We start from the raw sequence: 18,899 nt of genomic DNA on the forward strand, positions 1-18,899 counted from the left end.
TTAAAAACAATCTTAAGTCAATAAATTTTTAGTAATCACAAAGTATTTGGGGAACTCCCCAAAATATGTCCAATAGTTTTTACCTGTTCTGACAATAGAGAACAGAGCTTAGTCACATTTCCCAGATTTAAAAGTATTATCCTGGGCACAACAATATTTTTATGTCTGAGGTGCCAGAGGTCCCAGGTTCAATCCCAACCCTGTAAACCAGAGTTGAGTAGTACTCTTGTTAAATAGTAATAAAATAATAATAATAATGGCTCATCCTAATTGTTTACACTGTGTAAAGCTAATACAGACTGGTTTGTTTTTCCCTTTAATTATGATGGATAACAAGTGAAATATTTAACAACCCAGGTGGAAGAGCCAGCTTTGTAGCATTTGTCAATTTTCTTGGTATACACATTCCTACCACAATAACTAATCCACCAGCTTGATGTTGCTAAATGAGGGACTGGGAATAGATGAGCAGAAGCAGACTATACTATACTATACTATACTATACTATATTTCTCCCAAATGATAGATATAAAAGACCATAAGAGTATATAGTAAAATAAGGAAGAAACAAAGTTTGAGTTATTACCTATTTTTCTCATGTACCTTACATTTTATTTATATATGATACATTTCAACTGTTCTCTCCTCTGCCCCACCATGAACTGCTATGGACTAGCATACTATTCACAGTGGTCCCAGGACTTACCAAAAAGACATGCTCAAATATCTGTGTAGGGCTATCCATCTGACCAAGGATAACTATCATTTCATTATCTATAAATTCCTTGAATTCTCTCAAGTTGCACACCATTTGCATTTCCAACTCAGTTCTAATCTGAAACAAAAATGATACAATGTGTCAATATCTGTAAAGTCTCTCTGTACTCTCAACCACTCACTATTTCTAACCCCACACCTACTGTTACTATTCCTTCCTTTGGAATAATTAATGAGTGCTGGAGATCTCTTACCTCTTTGGATGTTATATTTTCCAAATCTTTCTGCATCATAATTTCTCTTAATTTGGTTTTAATTAGTCTCTCTGTTCGCTCACGTTCTGTTGGTCTGGTAAGAGAGAAATGGCAGAAATTTGACTAAGTTAATGAATATATATCACTGGATTGTTTCCTAGTAGGCTTTACTTCTGTTACTCTCAAACTTATATTCTGGGGCACTGTAAAAGATATTTGCACTTTAAAAAGTCTTTCAGGGGTTGGGTGGTGGCGCGGCAGGGCTAAGTGCCAGTGGCGCAAAGCACAAGGACCAGCGTAAGGATCCCAGTTTGAGCCCCCGGCTCCCCACCTGCAGGGGGTTGCTTCACAGGCAGTGAAGCAGGTCTACAGGTGTCTGTCTTTCTCTCCCCCTCTTGTCTTCCCCTCCTCTTTCCATTCCTCTCTGTCCTATCCAACAACGAATGACATCAACAATAACAATAATAACCACAACAAGGCTACAACAACAAGGGCATCAAAAGGGGGAAAAATCCAGGAGAAGTGGATTCATGGTACAGGCACTGAGCCCCAGCAATAACCCTGGAGGCAAATAAAAAGTCTTTTTCAGGGGGTTGGGCAGTAGCGCAGCAGGTTAAGCACACGTGGCGCAAAGCTTAAAGCCTGGCATAAGGATCCCAGTTCAAGCCTCCCACTCCCCACCTATAGAGGGGTTGCTTCACAAGCGGTGAAGCAGGTCAGCAGGTATCTATCTTTCCTCCTCTCTATCTTCCCCATACTCTCTTGATTTCTCTGTCCTATCCAACAAGGATAAAACAAGTAGGGCAACAAAAGGGAAAAAAAATAGCCTCCAGGAGCAGTGAATTCGTAGTGCAGGCACGGAGTCCCAGTAATAACCCTGGAAGCAAAAAAAAAAGAATAAAAAAAAGTCTCTTTCAGAATGTGAAGAATATAAAGATGTAGAAATACATGATTTGAAGGGGCTGTATGTCTACAAGTTCTTAAATATATTTGGATGTCCACCTCTCTATGTGTCTGTCTGTTGTTTTCGACAGGTTATGTTGTTTTCGCCGGGCTGGCTTCACGGGTGGGTAACAGACGACCAGGGACTCATGGTTGAGCTGTAGGCAGTATCTCTTTATTCATGCAGGACGCAGCACAATCTAAGCCGAGCTGAGCTAAACTAAAGGTAAAGTACTGTAAAACTCACAATGCTGTCTTTATATATACTTCCCAAGTAAGGTGGAAACAGGATGTGACATAGAGAGGGTGGAGAGAAAAGTGACTGGTGAAAATCAGAGTGTGACAAAAAGGGGGCAGATTAGGCGAGAATCCTATCACTGAACCACAAATGCCCTGGAGGGAGGGTGGAACTTGTTAACAGTGGTTATGTAAATAGAATGAAGTGGTTATGTAAATAGAATAGTGTTAAGCAGGGGGGATTTAAACCAAATGAAACAGAAAGGGTCTCATGCATACCAACAATTCCCCCTTTCTTTTTAACTAATGGCCATTGTGGGGTGAACAGAAACCTATATCGTACAGGCGTTTTCAAAAGAACTGGCATAAGACATGGAAAACAAAATAGGCGAACAGCAATAACCAGTGTGATGTCAAGGGGAGCTTTTCTTGACTCAAAGGGCAAGGCCTAGCAGGCGAAAGGGCATTTCTTGCCTCTGGGAACGCTTCATGCCTCTGGGGGCATCTCTTGCCTCAAAGGGCGTTTCCTGCCTCTGTGGGCATCTCTTGCCTCTTGGGGCGCTTCATGCCTCTGTGGGCATAACCTAATAAGGAGGGGGAGTTTTCTGCCTCTGGGGAAGAGCCTGCAGGCGAGGGGACATGGTCTATAAAGTCTCAAGGCAATTGGCTGAAGTTAGTCTTTGAGAAACACAGCAGCGTGTACCAGTAAGTCTGATGGAGGTGTCAGTCCAAAGTAGCTGACCACAGAAGAAAATGCCAGAGGATGAAATGCTGCACGTCTGTCTCGATGGGGAATGTCGGCCACCAGAATTCTGCTTTTCTGTAGAGTGAGCTTTGGAGTCTGTGAATCTGTTTCTTCAGGTCGTGCCAGGTCTCATCATTGGTTTCCGGGGGTGTGTTGTAATCATTCCATCTTGTGGGCAATGTCAGAGAACAGGGGTCCAAATGGATTTCCAGGAATTCCATTTGAGTAGATGCTTTTTCATGTGAAGACTTGACAGCTGAAATTCACTTACTTGTCAAACAAAACTTGTAGCAGATTAGAAGTTTACTATAATTGATAACTCCATTATAATTGGAAGTCCTTTCTAGTATGATTTTAAGGTTTGTTTAAACAGTTTAAACTCAATAAAATGTGGAAAGGTAAACAGAAGAACCACGGTTAAAAGCCTCAGGCATGAGAATAATTAACATAATCATTCCACTATCTGCCCCACCCATAACTCATACAGTTTTCAGGATTAAACGTTTCAGATTCATGCCAAGATAAAAAAAGAAATCAAAGGAGGAAAAAACAATTTTTTGGATTGTTTCTGGATGTCTCTAGAAATCATGGCTGCATCCAGCATTTTTTTTTTTTAAGTCAATGTCAAACAAAAATTCAGTCATTCAAATCATTCTCTTATGAAACGCAACTTGAACCAGATTATCAAGATCTCACAATGTAGGATTAAGAATCCCCGGAGGGCGTCCTAGTCCAAAAAGCTCCTCGAAATTCCATTTAGGGTGCTTCTGACTGTTCCTGCTGGATTGCTTCAGGCACCCATTTTTAAAAGCGTCTTCCCATTGAAGAAAGAATCCAATCAGGAGAGTAGAACTAACCACGTGTCTCCATACTTGGGAACTGCCAGGGTACTCGAGAATGTTCTTCAAATTAGAGTAGTCCTTCTCCACGGGAAACATTCGAGAAGAAGTCCAGAAAGTCCCAGTGGAAATCCCCATGCATATCCCAAGGTCTACGATCATGGTCATAAAGAACCAAACTGTGGCCTGGAGCAAAATGTAGTCCTTTTCCTCAGGAAACATGGGAGAGGGAATCCAGAAAGTCCAAGGAGAAATCTCAGTGCATCTCCCAAGCTCTATGATCCCAGTCATAAGAAACCAAAGTTCCCGGTGAGGGAACCGAAGTGTGGCCCAGAGTAAAATGTTCCAGAGACAGAGAAACTGTCTCATAATGAAACAGTAGAGGCTTTGGCAAACCTCTTCGTAAGTAGAAGAGAAGACCATAGTGCATAGGTAGGCAAAGTCTTCACTTATCTGGGAGTTGCGCAGGTCTGGTCCCACGTTGTGGCGCCATATGTTGTTTTTGACGGGTTATGTTGTTTTCGCCGGGCTGGCTTCACGGGTGGGTAACAGACGACCAGGGACTCATGGTTGAGCTGTAGGCAGTATCTCTTTATTCATGCAGGACGCAGCACAATCTAAGCCGAGCTGAGCTAAACTAAAGGTAAAGTACTGTAAAACTCACAATGCTGTCTTTATATATACTTCCCAAGTAAGGTGGAAACAGGATGTGACATAGAGAGGGTGGAGAGAAAAGTGACTGGTGAAAATCAGAGTGTGACAAAGAGGGGGCAGATTAGGCGAGAATCCTATCACTGAACCACAAATGCCCTGGAGGGAGGGTGGAACTTGTTAACAGTGGTTATGTAAATAGAATGAAGTGGTTATGTAAATAGAATAGTGTTAAGCAGGGGGGATTTAAACCAAATGAAACAGAAAGGGTCTCATGCATACCAACATCTGTCTACCTGAATCCACAAATATATAAAGGTTATAGTGACTATAGCACTCCAGTGGAGAGCCATATACATACTTCCCCATCTACTTCTGAGTAGAATGAACTAGAATTCTAAGCTAGGTAGACCAGTGATTCAGTGATATAACCCACTAGGGAACTGGGTCTTCTGTAGCTTACAATGCTCCCTTACACTGGTCATTCATACATAATTCTAGAAAATGAGGATGGAGGAAGAGTGATTTTTGCCTTATTCAAATAGTGAGTCATATTCTCTTTTCAGCCTGAGTCTCAAGGATTAACTACTTGGAGTACTTCCATCCAAAATGCTTTCCTTTTTACTAAAGCTTTCACAATATTTCTGTGAAATCATTGTTCCACTTGACAAGCAAGGAAATAAACAGCTGAAAGGTTAAATGATATGCCAAAAGTCACATACACTGGCAGAAGAATCAGAATGTTCAGCCCAGTTTAACACTCTACATTCAGGGTTATGTTGCTTTCCTTAGTCTTTTCACTCTCTTAAAAGTAAAATCATCCTTGGAACTTAACTATGAACTCAAACTTGGTTGTTGACTTTTCAATTAGCAGAAAGATATTGGTTCAGTGTAACTGGATACTTCTTTCTAAAAGCATTATTTCATATATATAATTTAAGTGAAGCTGAAGAGAGCACTTCTGTCTCAACTTTCCCTACCTACTCAAGAAAGGTATCTGTACTCCTGCTCCTTATTTGGAGATGGAAATGGACTAATAAGCCTTCAGGCATCCTGCCTGACCTTGCTGCCTTTAGCCTTATCACTGGCTGCAAAAATAGCCTTGGCAATCTTCAAAGATGGATGCTCTGCCACTATAACCTTGGGATAACCCATAATTTAGTCTCTTGAGTTACTCAAGAACCCTACAGAATACTGTTAATATTGTGCCCTGTCAATCAGGTAAAATATCCCAGTATTACTAAGGTTAAAAAGTCTTAATTCTTAATTTTTCCTAGACAAAGTTAATGGAAGAAAGTTACATGCTGTAGCTCAGAAAGCAGAGCTGGGGATAAGCAGGGCACTGAACTCTCAAATCTGAGGTCCTGAGTTTGTTACTAGCATCACATATGCCAGAGTTATGCTCTGGTATGTGTGTTCTCTCTCTTTCCTCCAAATAAATATATTTTTTAAATGACACAGTTCACTCTCAGGTTAAAGAGATAAACTTAGTAGCCTGAGAGATGGCAGTAGATAAAGCATTAGACTCTCAAGCATAAGGTACAGAGTTTGGCCCTTGATATCACATGTTCACATGTGCCAGAGTGGTGCTCTGGATCGCTCTCTTTTCCTCTTTATCAAAAAAAAAAAAAAAGAATTAATCTTTTCAAAGTGATATATTTCTAAGAACACATTTTAGCATCTGTCTGCATTGATTAGGGTTCTTAGTTTTAATACATTTTCTTTACACTTGTTTGGGGCCAGACACAGGTTTAAACCTAGCACTCTTATTACTACTGGTGTGAATATAAATTACTTTCCTTCTCTGAGCCATTTCTTTTCTAGAAATTGAAGTACAGTAATATCTGCTTCATGAGGTTCTTATGAGGATTAAATGAAATGCCATGTATATATAGGGTACCTGGCATAGCATTTGACATATAATGAAGGTATTGCATACATATATTACCTTTGGTTTTCAAAATACAATTTTATTCACAGTATGGCACATGAGTACATTAGGGCACACATTTCTTCTGGTCTTCACAGTATTCAGTTTTAGGATTTTCTTTTTTTTTAAATTTGCTTCCCCCCCTTTTGTTGCCCTTGTTTTACTGTTGCTGTAGTTATTATTATTGTTGCTGTTATTGATGTCATCATTGTTAGGACAGAGAGAAATGGAGAGAGGAGGGGAATACAGAGAGGGGGAGAGAAAGATAGACATCTGCAGACCCCTACTCCCCTGCAGCTGGGGAGCTAGGGGGCTTGAACATAACACAAATATATTTTATTTTTTGTTTTTGCTAGGAAAAAATTGAAAAGTAAACAACACATATATACAAAATAAAAATCATTGAGAATCCTTCCACCAGAGATAATTATTATCTGTACTTGACCTACAGTTTCAGCCTCTTTCTCTATAAGCAGATGGACATTAAATGTATCTCAAAACTGGGATTGTATTGTACATTCTAAGAACTCACTTTTATTAAGCTTCTACCATGAGCCATTTTATGCTGTTTTTATTATTATTACTTTTGGCAAGGGGATACAGAGAAATTTAAAAAAGAGGTAAAACCAGCAAAAGGTTTTTTTCTCATGAATGTTTCAAAATGTCTCTCTTAAGTCAAATTAGTCTTTTATATTTATCAACTATCTAAAGGAAGAAATAACATTCTCCAAAATGCTGACAGACTATTCTATCTTTTTTTTAGTTATTGCAGGATCCTGAAAGAACTAGGTCTACTGGAAAAGATGTCCTAGTGCTAATAATAGCTACTCCTTTGTGGATTATTCATTTGCATAATTTTTAGAAATTTCACCTCATCTCTTGTAGTAAAAACATTTATTGCGTTACTATCCAAATAAAGTCTTAAAAGAATCATGGTCTATTTTGTCATAACTTTGGGCATCTGCTGGTGAAATTATAGGTCAGATGTTAAGTGGATACTCTTCTAGCTGTAGAATACTGTGAAAGTGCAGATCAATTCAGAGAAAAATAAACATCATGATTAATTTCCAAAGCAGGAACCAAAGTGTGAAAAAAATTTCCAAGAGTCACATAAATTTCAACATATAGATCTCAAAGGAAATGACTGTCATCTCAACTTAGCCTTTGATCCAAGGCACACAGTGTCCCAGGGAGATTTAATACAACCTTACTGACACACTTAACAGGGCAAAGGTGAAGCTGAATAAAACCTTTGAACTATAAATTATTATTTTTTAAATTTTGAACAGAAATTACTTTAAAATGAAGGTACCAACATAAGCAACCTCTTAAATTGAATGGCAATCTTGTTATCTTAAGATTAGAAACACCTTCCTAAAAGCTTCTCGTCACTAATTTGCTTATCAAACGATTCTTTCATAGATAATGCAAAAGCAGACTTCAGCCCAGCTCCTTAAACTCAAATATCAAGTTAGTGGAATCTAAACTAATAGGATTTCATGGTAGTGTAGTTTTTAACTATGGAGACTTCACTAAACCTGCAATGAAACTCATCAGGATTTTACAGGCAACAGAAAGAATAGGCTTCTCTATGTGTGGCTGTATGGTGTATATTCAATGGTTAAGCTTAATTTCCCAAGAGAGATTCATGAGGAACTTGTTGCTTACAAGCCCCTGTGACACAATAAAGAGGCTCCCACAATCCTCATCAAACTGACTTACTTGTCTGTGAAGAGAACTGGAGAGTCTGGCCGGTGGGACTGCACATCCTGCATAGCGTTCCACTCATTGACAGAGGACTGGTCTGAGTTGATATGGCTCTCGTAGTAACTCACCCATGTGAGAAACAGGCTGCCTGGGTAATAGTTATGCATTCTGGCTACTTCACAAGCCTTGTGTAAACTCTGTAGAGCAGACCTGGAAGATATGTTGATAAATGAGCACCACAGAACTGTGGCACACCAAAAAGATAATAATCTATGTGTACCCCTAACTCTTACAAGTTAAAAATTCTATAGAATTTGGTCTCTGGAGAATATACTCATAATAATTGACTAGACATTTCTTGCTAAAAGATATGATGCATTTTACAAGGTGAGGGGTAGTAGAATGGAGAGGAAGAAGTGATAACCATCCAATGAAAAGCAGGCTTCGATAGCTATGAAATTCATGATCTTAGCACTGGAACTAAACTGTGGATATGACACACACACACACACACACACACACACATGCATACGCACACACACAAACATTTCAATCATTCAGAATTAAAATATATTTCTCATAGCACAGAATCATGCTACAATACACATACCCTCTGATTTCTTAGAAGTACCACAAAGATCACAAAGCCATTTGTCTCTTAAACCTGAAGTAGATAAGACCTTTAATGTCCAGGAAACACTGGTCTAATAACAGAATTATTTTTGCTGTTGTACTCTCCTGTCTCTTTAAGCCATTTATTAATGCACATAAGCTACTTTCTTTTAAAAAAAAACTTTTTTATTGTTGTAGTTGTTATTGATGTTGTTGTTGGATAGGACAGAAAGAAATGGAGAGAGGAGGGGAAGACAGAGAGAGGGATAGAAAGACAGACATCTGCAGACAGGCTTCACTGTGAAGTGACGCCCCAGCAGGTGTGGAGCCAGGATCTTGAACAGGCATCTTTATGCTGGTCCTTGCGCTTTGCACCACCTGTGCTTAACCCGCTGCACTACTGCCCGCCTCCCCATAAGCTACTTTCTAAGAACAAATTTGACTGTACTGAAAGTAATTAAGTCTCTGACTTTGAACTCAGGAACCCTCAAAAGGTAAACAAAATGCAAAAGAATCTTTTGGTTATATACCTGGGAAATATATAGAAATTCTAGGAGGCTAGTTAACACAGGACCAGGGGCCTTCCTTCCTTTCAGATTTATTTATTACTTGGGGGGCAGGGTGGGGCAGGAGCAGGGAAGAGGTGCAGAAGGAAAGGGGGAGGAAGAACCAGAATATCATTCTGGCACATGTGATGCTGGGGATCGAACTCAGGAGCTCTTGCTTGAAAATTCTATGCCTTATCCACTGTGTCACCTTCTGGGCCAAAACCAAGGATTTTTCTATGCTTTATTTATTGATGTACCTACAATGCCTAAAAGAATGCTTATTTCGCTTTCTGGACCTGGTCAAGGTGGAGGCACCATCATGGGAGTTGACATCCGCCACAAGGACCGAAAGGTTTGGCACAAGGAGCCCAAGAGCCAGGACATCTACCTTAGGCTGCTGGTCAAGCTCTACAGGTTCCTGGCCAGGCGGACCAGCTCCACCTTCAACCAGTTTGTGCTGAAGACGTTGTTCATGAGCCAGACCAACCGGCCGCCCCTGTTCCTCTCCCGGATGATCGGGAAGATGAAGCTTCCCGGCCGGGAAGGCAAAACAGCTGTGGTGGTTGGGACTATCACCGACGACGTGCGTGTCCAGGTGGTGCCCAAGCTGAAGGTATGTGCCCTGCGTGTGACCACCCGTGCCTGGAGCCGCATCCTCAAGGCTGGGGGCAAGATCCTTACGTTTGACCAGCTGGCCCTGGACTCCCCCAAGGGCTGTGGCACCGTCCTGCTCTCTGGACCTCGTAAGGGCAGAGAGGTGTACAGGCATTTCGGCAAGGCCCTAGGCACCCCGCACAGCCACACCAAGCCTTACGTCCGCTCCAAGGGCCGGAAGTTCGAGAGAGCCAGAGGCCGAAGGGCCAGTCGTGGCTACAAAAACTAACCCCAGATCCTGCCTTGTTAATAAAAAGAATTTGAATTCTGAAAAAAAAAAAAATGCTTATTTCACAACTGGAGCACATCTAGTATTTGGTGAATGAAATGTCTTAGTTATAAATGTATCTCTCATAAAAGAAAAAGACAGTATGAAAATTCTATGGCCAGTCTTTTTCTTGACAGGCTGGGAGTATGGATCGACCTGTCAACGCCCATCTTCAGCAGAAAAGCAATTACAGAAGCCAGATCCTCCACCTTCTGCATCCCATAATGATCCTTGGTCCATACTCCCAGAGGGATAGAGAATAGGGAAGCTATCAGGGAAGGGGATGGGATACAGAGTTCTGGTGGTGGTAACTGTGTGGAGTTGTACCCCTCTTATCCTATGGTTTTTGTCAGTGTTTTCTTTTCATAAATAAAAATTAAAAAAAAAATTTTCTCTCTGATCCATTCTCACTTTAGAAAATTTAGAGACCTCAGATACAAAACAGAAATATTCTGTAATCTGGTTACTCAGAAACAACTACTACTAGGGTTAATGTAGATTTTTCCAATATATTTTTGTCTCTTAAGATTTATAATAGGAATGGGGAGATAGCATAATGGTTATGCAAAATGACTTTAATACCTGAGGTTCTGATATTGCAGGTTTAACCCCCAGTACCACAATAAGCCAGAGCTGAGCAGTGCTCTGGTTAAAAAAAATTATATATATATATCAAAGACATGATCATATTCTACATACCATTTCAACCTGGTCTTTTAGTTTATGCCTTATTAGTAGTATCTTTCTAAGTTAATAGACATTCTTCTATTGCACCAAAGTAAGACTCTGGAGAGGTGCAAGGAGAGTGTAGGTCCTGGAACATGATGGCAGAGGAGGACCTAGTAGGGGTTGTATTGTTATGTGGAAAACTGGGAAATGTTATGCATGTACAAACTATTGTACTTTATCGTTGACTGTAAACTATTAATCCCCCAATAAAGAGATAAAAATAGACATTCTTCACTTAGATAAATCTTTTTGAATTTTTTTATATTTATTTATTTCCTTTTGTTGCCCTGTTATTTTATTGTTGTAGTTATTATTGTTGTTATTGATGTCGTTGTTGGATAGGACAGTGAGAAATGGGGAGAGGAGAGGAAGACATAGAGGGGGAGAGAAAGACAGACACCTGCAGACCTGCTTCACTGCCTGTGAAGTGACTCCCCTGCAGGTGGGGAGCCAGGGGCTCAAACCGGGATCCTTAGGCCGGTCCTTGTGCTTTGCGCCATGTGCGCTTAACCCGCTGTGCTACCACCCGGCTCCCTTGAATTTTTTTTGTATCATCTTTATTTACTGTATAGAGACAGTCAAAGAGGAAAAGGGGTGGTAGAGAAGGAGACAGACACCTGCAACACTGCTTTACCACTTGCAAAGCTTTCCTGCTGCAGGTAGGGACCAGGGGCTCGAACCTGGGTCTTTACACTTTGTAATATGTGCACTCAACCGGGTGTGCCACCACCTGGCCCCTCCTTAGATAATTTTTAACACCTGTATAATATTTAGTAATATGGGGCATAACATAGTTTAATTGATTCCTGCTTTGTCTTTTTTTTTTTTTTTTTGGATTGAGACAGAGAGGCAGAGAACAGAGAGAGAAAGAGTGTGTGTGTGTGTGTGTGTGTGTGTGTGTATGTATGTGTGTGTCATAGAAACTGATGCTTCCTTCAAATATGTTAAGAGCTAGACTTGAACACACATGGCAAAGCAGCATACTATCCAAGTAATCAACTTTGCTGACCTGATTCCTGTTTCCAGACGCATAGCTGTATTCCATAAAAAGATTTATTTATTAGAGAGGAGGAGAGAGAAAGAGAACTAGAGCATTACTCTGGCAAATACTATACTGGGGATTGAGATTGGGACCTCATGTTTCTAGTTTGAGAGTTTTTTTTTTTTTCTTTTGGTGGGGGGGAATTAATGGTTTACAGTAAGTACAATTGTTGGTACATGTGAAAAGTTTCTGTTTTCTGTAAAACACTCACCCTCAGGCTAAGTTCTCCTCCACCATCATGTATCAGGACCTGATAGTTCCCCTCCACCCACAGTCCTTTACTTTGGTGCAATATAATTTGGGAGTTCAGCTCACTGTGCCACTCTCTATGTCACAGTTCCTCATTTTTTACTATTATGAGACCACTGACAAACACACATATAGTTAAAATTTATCATACCTGTTATTACTAACTGAAGGTAAATAGAAGCAAAACTACTAGGTCAAAGAGCATGCAAGCTATCCTCCAGAAAGTCTGCTCCAGTTTATTCTCCCATCAGTTTATTATTATTATTATTATTATTATTATTTTAAACCAGAGCACTGTTCAGCTCTGACTTATGGTGATGTTGGGATTGAACCTGGGGCTTTGAAGCCGTAGGCATTAGTTTTTTCTTTTGCATAACATCATGCTGTCTCTCCTACCCTATAATGTACACTTAAAACGAAATAACCAGGGTCAGAGACATAATTCTCTGGGTAGGCTGAGCTGCCTAGATTCATACTCTTGTACATGACATGGGCAGTGCTACAGTGACACTAGGAAGTTCTCCCCGTCTATCTAAATGAAAATGTCTGCCAAGAGCAATGGAATCATGTATGTTTGAGGTCCCTGAAATACCACCAAATAGAAAAAAATATATAAAAATCACCACTTGATAAAAAGATGAGAAACATATTCTTCCTTTACAAGTTTCAGAATTAAAAAAATATTTTCTATTATTCAAAGTAAACCAAATTCTCAGAGAATTTCCATTTCACTGCATACATTCAAAGATAAGGGCTATCTTAGTGCAATGTGTAACATGTAATATATGTTTTGCTTAAGAAACATGCTCCAACAGCATGTGCCACAAGAGTCTGATGCAAGTGCCTTAGAATATATTTAAGGCTTAGATACTTTAGGTACTTCAGCTACATACAGGTGTGGCAGGCTGCAGTAACTACATTCTGTCCATGAACCAAGAGGCCCACATGCTGCTTTGATCCATGCATCATCTTCCTTCCTGTGACTTTCCATTCACTAGCCCTCATTTAGTACATCAAAACAAGCAAGCAAACAAAAAACTAACAGAACTAGGACTAGTCTATTTTATTTCTTAAAGTTATTTATTTTTTTTAAAAGATTTATTTACTTATGAGAAAGAAAGAGGTATTGAGGTAGAGAGAAAGAGAATATGAGAGCATCACTCTGGCAAATGGGATGCCCAAGATTGAACATAGGACCCCATGTGAGTCCAGTGACTTACCCACTGTGCTCCATCTCAGATCTCCAGTTAGTCTACTTTAGAATGTCAAAGTCTGAACTACGGTTGCCAATTAAATCTTCACTATCTTAAGAGTGAAGGCTCCTTTGTATTCCTCCTCAAAGTATAAGTGAAAGCACTACCATTTATGAGACTTCTGATTTGCCTTACTTAGTACCTGGGAAGTACTAAGTAAGTCTTTAACTGAGTCTTACTTAAATTAAAGGAGATCATATGTTCTCCATAAGATATTCAGCTGTGAATATAACTGAAATTAGAGAGTCTAAACACAAGACTTGAAATTCTGTCCTACCTCAATTATTGCACAACATGATGACTGTTAACTGTTCAGCTGTCTGTTTCAGGGTCCTACCCACTTCAAGCCTATCAGTTCTATTATTCAGGGCTTGATTATCTGCCTGGAGTCTTTTTTCAGGCTCCATTATTTCTTGTTTGGCTTGCTTTCTGTGTATTCTACTCCTCATGGGGACTCCCATTACAGAATAGGCAACTGAATGAGGACTAAAAGTCAAACCCCTGACTGAGAGAGTCTTAAGAGTCACAGAATTTCCTAGGAATATTTAGAAGATTTTTCTAGGTAATCTAGAATATAAACAGTAACAGTCAATTGGGTCTAAATATAAGAGACACCCTCACTTTCAGGTCAGTTACATAGCCTCTCCAAAAATTTTAGTTTTCTTACTCATAAGGAGCAACTGGTACTATTTTTGGGAGCTAGTGTGATGATTAAATGTAATCTATGTAAAACATCAAGCACAGGGACCAGGTGGTGGTGCATCTGGTTAAGTTCTCACATAACAATGTGAAAAGACCCAGGTTCTAGCCCCTGGTCCCCACCTTCAAGGGGAAAGCTTCATAAGTGGTGATAGAGCTGCAGGTATCTCTGTCTCTCCCTCTCCTCTCAATTTCTCTCTCTCTATCCAATAATAAATAAAATAAAAACATTAAAAAATGCAGAATGATGCTCTGGTTGCCTCTAACCCCCAATTAATAAATAAACAAATCCTAAAGAAAAAAATTAGCCTGGAGTGGTGAAGCCTGTGTAGAGATAAAAACCAAAGATGATTTAATCAATATTTCCTTATAAAACTAAACTCATCTCCAATTGTTATCTATCTCATTAAGTATGTCACAAAATTTATGAACATCTCTGGTTGTCCACCGATGCTCATGATCTTCTATGTGATGATCCAAAAACTGAACCTTTAATTATTATGATCACAAACAGATCACACATTCTTATACACAGAAACAGATCACACGGAATTCTCACAGGAAATCGTGCCATTTCAAATATTTCTCAAAGAATAATGATTTAGTAACATATCAGAACATTCAAAAATGTATTGAAAATCCTCTTACCACATTGCCTGCACAGATACAGGTTTGAATACGTGAACTCTGTTATCTGTCGATACGCTGAACCCACTAAAGAAAAAGAAGAATGAGAAAAAAGTTCACAAATGAGGGTGTGTTATTTCAGTTCTGAGGTTTCAACCGTTTTCCATGATAGTAACTGTGGAATTATCATACACTTTATGTAGAAGTTAGAGTTCTGGCAGTGGGAACTCTATGGAATTGTACCCCTCTTATCCTATGGTCTTGTCAGTGTTTCCATTTTATAAATAAAAACAAACAAAAAAGAAGTTAATTAGAGTGTAGGGTTTACCTGAAAAGAATCAACAAGTTGTCTGATTTTATCTACTAAGCAAAACAAGTGAATCCCATATTGTACTACACATACAACTACATATAGTTTCCCAGCTGCAGCTATGGACAAACTGTTTTACTATGTATTTCTATTTGAAAGTCTTGAGGGCTTTTATCAAAGCTGACCCTGGTTTCATAAACTAGAGCAGAAATCTTGGTCTCTTGGGGAACACATTCTAAACACTGAGAAGTGGAAGTGGAGGGTCACTAAAAGAAATTGGCAAAGGAAAGGGGTTACCCTGTAGGCTGACAGCTGGCAGAGACAGCAAGAGGTTATTTGAAACAGAACATATCATCCTCTGGGAAAGCATTGCAACAGTCCCACATGCTCAGATTAAAGAGTGAGCCAACAAGTCAGTTCTTCTTTGTTTGGATTCTTACCATAGTCAGTCTAGAAGAACAGAAGTGAGAGGTCTTGGCAAGTTGAATTTTTTCTCCACTTTACAAAACAAGAGTTTAAAAAGACTCATTGAACTCTGATATGACAATCTTACTGGGCCTCCCATTCAGCTGACTGAATAGGCACTAGGATGGAACCCCACCCTTCCATTTCTGTAGAAGAATAAAAAGGGAATTATCTTACCCATCACCATCCAAATGAATTAAGGTGTCACTCCAGAGAGGCAGGACTAAGCCCATGGTACAAGTGCTACTGCAAGACAAGACACAGTCCATAGTTACTTTGTGTAATTCTAGGGATCAATCCTTCACTAATTCTATCAGTAGAAAGAAAACTTCCTAAACTCTAAACTCTGGTGTAAGTGTTAGAGTGGAGGAATTTCTAATGTATTACTGTTAGTCCAAGGTATGTGTCTCAGGAACTGTTTACAACAGGTGGTTAGTCAGTCTTAAATATTTAACAAAGAAGCCATATTGACCGTGTTCCCTGTATTGTTGTCTTGTTAATAGCTACTATTTAGAAATCCCACAGGATGGCTGCTGACCCGCAGCTGGTAAGTTTTAGTCCAAAGTCACAGCACCAATCTAAACCCCCAGAATTATTTCTAATGTCAAGGAAACTACTGCTGGAAACCTCTAAATACATAATTTCTTTGATTCTAATTTTAAGGTTTACACAGATTTATTAAATACCTAAGTCTAAAAGGGATCTAAAATATGTAAAAAATTGTAAGAAAAAGTAGTAACAACATAACTTAATTAAAACAGTGCTAGTGGTGGTCCAGGAGTTGGCGCAGTAGATAAAGTGCTTGATTCTCAAGTGTGAGGTCCTGAGTTCAAGCCCTGACAACACATGTACCAGAGAGATGTCTGGTTCTTTCTCTTTCCTCCTATCTTTCTCATCAATAAATAAATAAAATCTAAAAATAAAACAAAAAAACAGTGCTAGTGACTGTGTATTGAACTCTCTGAAATACAAAGTGAACAGGAATGTCAACAAAAGTGTAGCCTATATATCAAATATGGCACATTAAAATATTATTTAAATCTTAGACTAGTGCAGGGAAGAAACTGGTATTAAGTTAATTGAGCAGGTGGAAACAGGAAACCAGTGACCCCTAACTGTGAGGTATATAATACCACTTCTCTGAACAAGTGTATAATAGTTTTCCCATATTTGTTGGGGAAACATTCCAACACTCCCAGTGGATGCCTTAAAGTACAGATATCTAAGATGTTTTTTTTCCCTATACTTATATATGAAGTTTAAGTTATATTAGTTAGGTACAGTAATAGATTAACAAAACTATAAAATGGATTAAGTATAGCATTATACTGTAATAAGACTGAATGTAGTCTCTCAAAATATCCTATTATAGGTAATATTTTTGGACTGCAGTTGACCACAGGTAACTGAAACCACAGACAAAGAGAAAATACTGTAATCTATACCAGATCTTTGCCACTTTCTCTTAAGGCAGTCAGAAATAATTTTTTCCTGCATCCAGTTTCCCAAAGGTTCCAACACTCTCTCTACCAATAAAGCCATAAAAGAAGCATTCTATGGTAGAAAGAACCTTAAATGTGGAAACAGGAACAGGAAAGCATGGTTTAGAAATAGTTCCGGAATTATATGGGTTCTGGAACTAGGGTTAACTGAGGATAACTATACAAACTTTAGTTAAATTACTTGTCTTGTGTTCAGTTTTTTCACCGGTTACACTGTAAACAAAATGCCTTTTTTATTGAACTGTTTTGAAGATTAAATTAAATAACACACTAAAAAAAGAAAAGATATCATGAAAGAGTCTAGAGGGAGTAAAACAACTCCACCATTATTTTGTTTAATTGCTGATGTGACTAAAAATAAAGCTCAAAGGTACCCAAAACATAGTATCAACTACCATTTATTGAAGTTGTTTCATGTCAAAGGATCTGGATATGAACTCAATTCAATATTTCAATTCCTTCTGACAATGTAGGTATTTAACCTTTCCCAGACTAATTTACTAATCTGAAAATTTAGGTAACAAAAACCACCCTTATAGTGTCATCATAAATTAAAAAAATATTTAAAATGAAATAATACATATATGAATGTATTATAATATAAAATAAATTTGAGGGAGGCGGGGCTATAGAGCAGTAGCAGCAGCTGTGTTTCCCTCCTCTCCTCTCCTGGGTCAACTAGGAATACCAAAGGAGGGGTTGGGTGGTGGCGCAGTGGGTTAAAGTGCATGTGGTACAAAGTGCAGGGACTGGCATAAGGATCCCAGTTCGAGCCCCCGGCTCCCCACCTTCAGGGGAGTCGCTTCACAGGCGGTGAAGCAGGTCTGTAGGTGTCTATCTTTCTCTCCCGCTCTCTGTCTTCCCCTTCTCTCTCCATTTCTCTCTGTCCTATCCAACAATGAACAACATCAACAATGGCAATAATAACCACAACGAGGCTACAACAAGGGCAACAAAAAGGGGAAAAAATGGCCTCCAGGAGTGGTGGATTCATGGTGCAGGCACCGAGCCCAGCAATAACCCTGGTGGGAAAAAAAAACAAAAAACGGAATACCAAAGGAGACCACCTGGGACCGCAACAAGACAGGACTAGAATGACTTCAGGAACCCACCAAATCACCAGTGAGTGCAAACATGTGTGGCTTGTGGACAGAGACGAGCCTAGGGAGAGATTAGTTGGCTGGTATCAGTTTGGCAGTTTACCAGTTGAGACACCACCTCTAGTCTGTTTCACCAATAAGGGGACGACTGAAGGGAGAGGAGGACTCCCCTGAGACTCAACAAATGCAACTGTGAGTCTTCATTGCTACTGCCCTCAGAATCTGGAGCAGTGGCAGGGAGGCCCTGTGCTGACACCATGGGATAGAGAACTAACCAGGAAACTCAGGAGAAGATCTATACCTCGGTGGCTTAGCAGTGGGGCTATGAGAGTCTCTTTGCATAACCACTGGATTATCTCTGCTCCACCCTGCTTTATCTCTTGGTCAGGAATCAGTGATTAAGCTAAGAAGCCTACTTATAGTTTAAAAGCCCTCAAGCTACCATAGCCTACAGGGAAGAAAAAGCACAAAAGAGGCTTTTTAAGTCACTAAGCTCCAACTCAGGGATTAAAATAATATTGATACAACTGTCAAATTCCACAACTATGAACCCTTTAATTACCTTACTTAGACACAAGTCAGTCCAGGCAAGAGTAATCAGTAATTTGAAAAGTACTGAGAGAGGGACCTCATAACATACTATATAAAATGATTAAACCAACAAGAAGAAATATTGGAGAAATGAACCAGGACAAGAGTCCAGCTAAAAGCCCCCCAAAGGTTGAACCACAAAATAATGAGGTCAACATCCAAACACTAGTTAAGGAAATAATCACAGGAGTGAGTGAAGAGTTTGAAAGAATTGTCATCAGAAATGCA

The 18,899-nt window shown here is 39.5% G+C and overlaps 2 protein-coding genes across 7 annotated transcripts in view; one reads left to right on the forward strand and one right to left on the reverse strand.

Moving 5' to 3' along the window:
- Positions 1 to 18,899, reverse strand: part of SSH2 (slingshot protein phosphatase 2) — a 186,401-nt gene that overhangs the window by 48,594 nt on the left and 118,908 nt on the right. For 2 of the 6 annotated variants that reach the window (XM_060204072.1, XM_016187005.2), the window contains exons 5-9: positions 15,656 to 15,724; positions 14,725 to 14,790; positions 8,038 to 8,232; positions 972 to 1,065; positions 707 to 835 (exon numbers count right to left, since the gene is read on the reverse strand). In XM_060204072.1, the coding sequence (XP_060060055.1) occupies positions 707 to 835; positions 972 to 1,065; positions 8,038 to 8,232; positions 14,725 to 14,790; positions 15,656 to 15,724 (553 nt within the window). The remainder of the gene's footprint in view (positions 1 to 706; positions 836 to 971; positions 1,066 to 8,037; positions 8,233 to 14,724; positions 14,791 to 15,655; positions 15,725 to 18,899) is intronic. The other 4 variants (XM_060204071.1, XM_060204070.1, XM_060204068.1 and 1 more) reach the window with 3 other exon arrangements.
- Positions 9,473 to 10,119, forward strand: LOC103111170 (large ribosomal subunit protein eL18-like). The gene has a single exon (XM_060204081.1). The coding sequence runs from the start codon at positions 9,502 to 9,504 to the stop codon at positions 10,063 to 10,065; it is 564 nt and encodes a 187-aa protein (XP_060060064.1). The 5' UTR covers positions 9,473 to 9,501; the 3' UTR covers positions 10,066 to 10,119.

The sequence above is a fragment of the Erinaceus europaeus genome, chromosome 12, assembly GCF_950295315.1.
Source record: "Erinaceus europaeus chromosome 12, mEriEur2.1, whole genome shotgun sequence".
NCBI classification, from domain to species: domain Eukaryota; kingdom Metazoa; phylum Chordata; class Mammalia; order Eulipotyphla; family Erinaceidae; genus Erinaceus; species Erinaceus europaeus.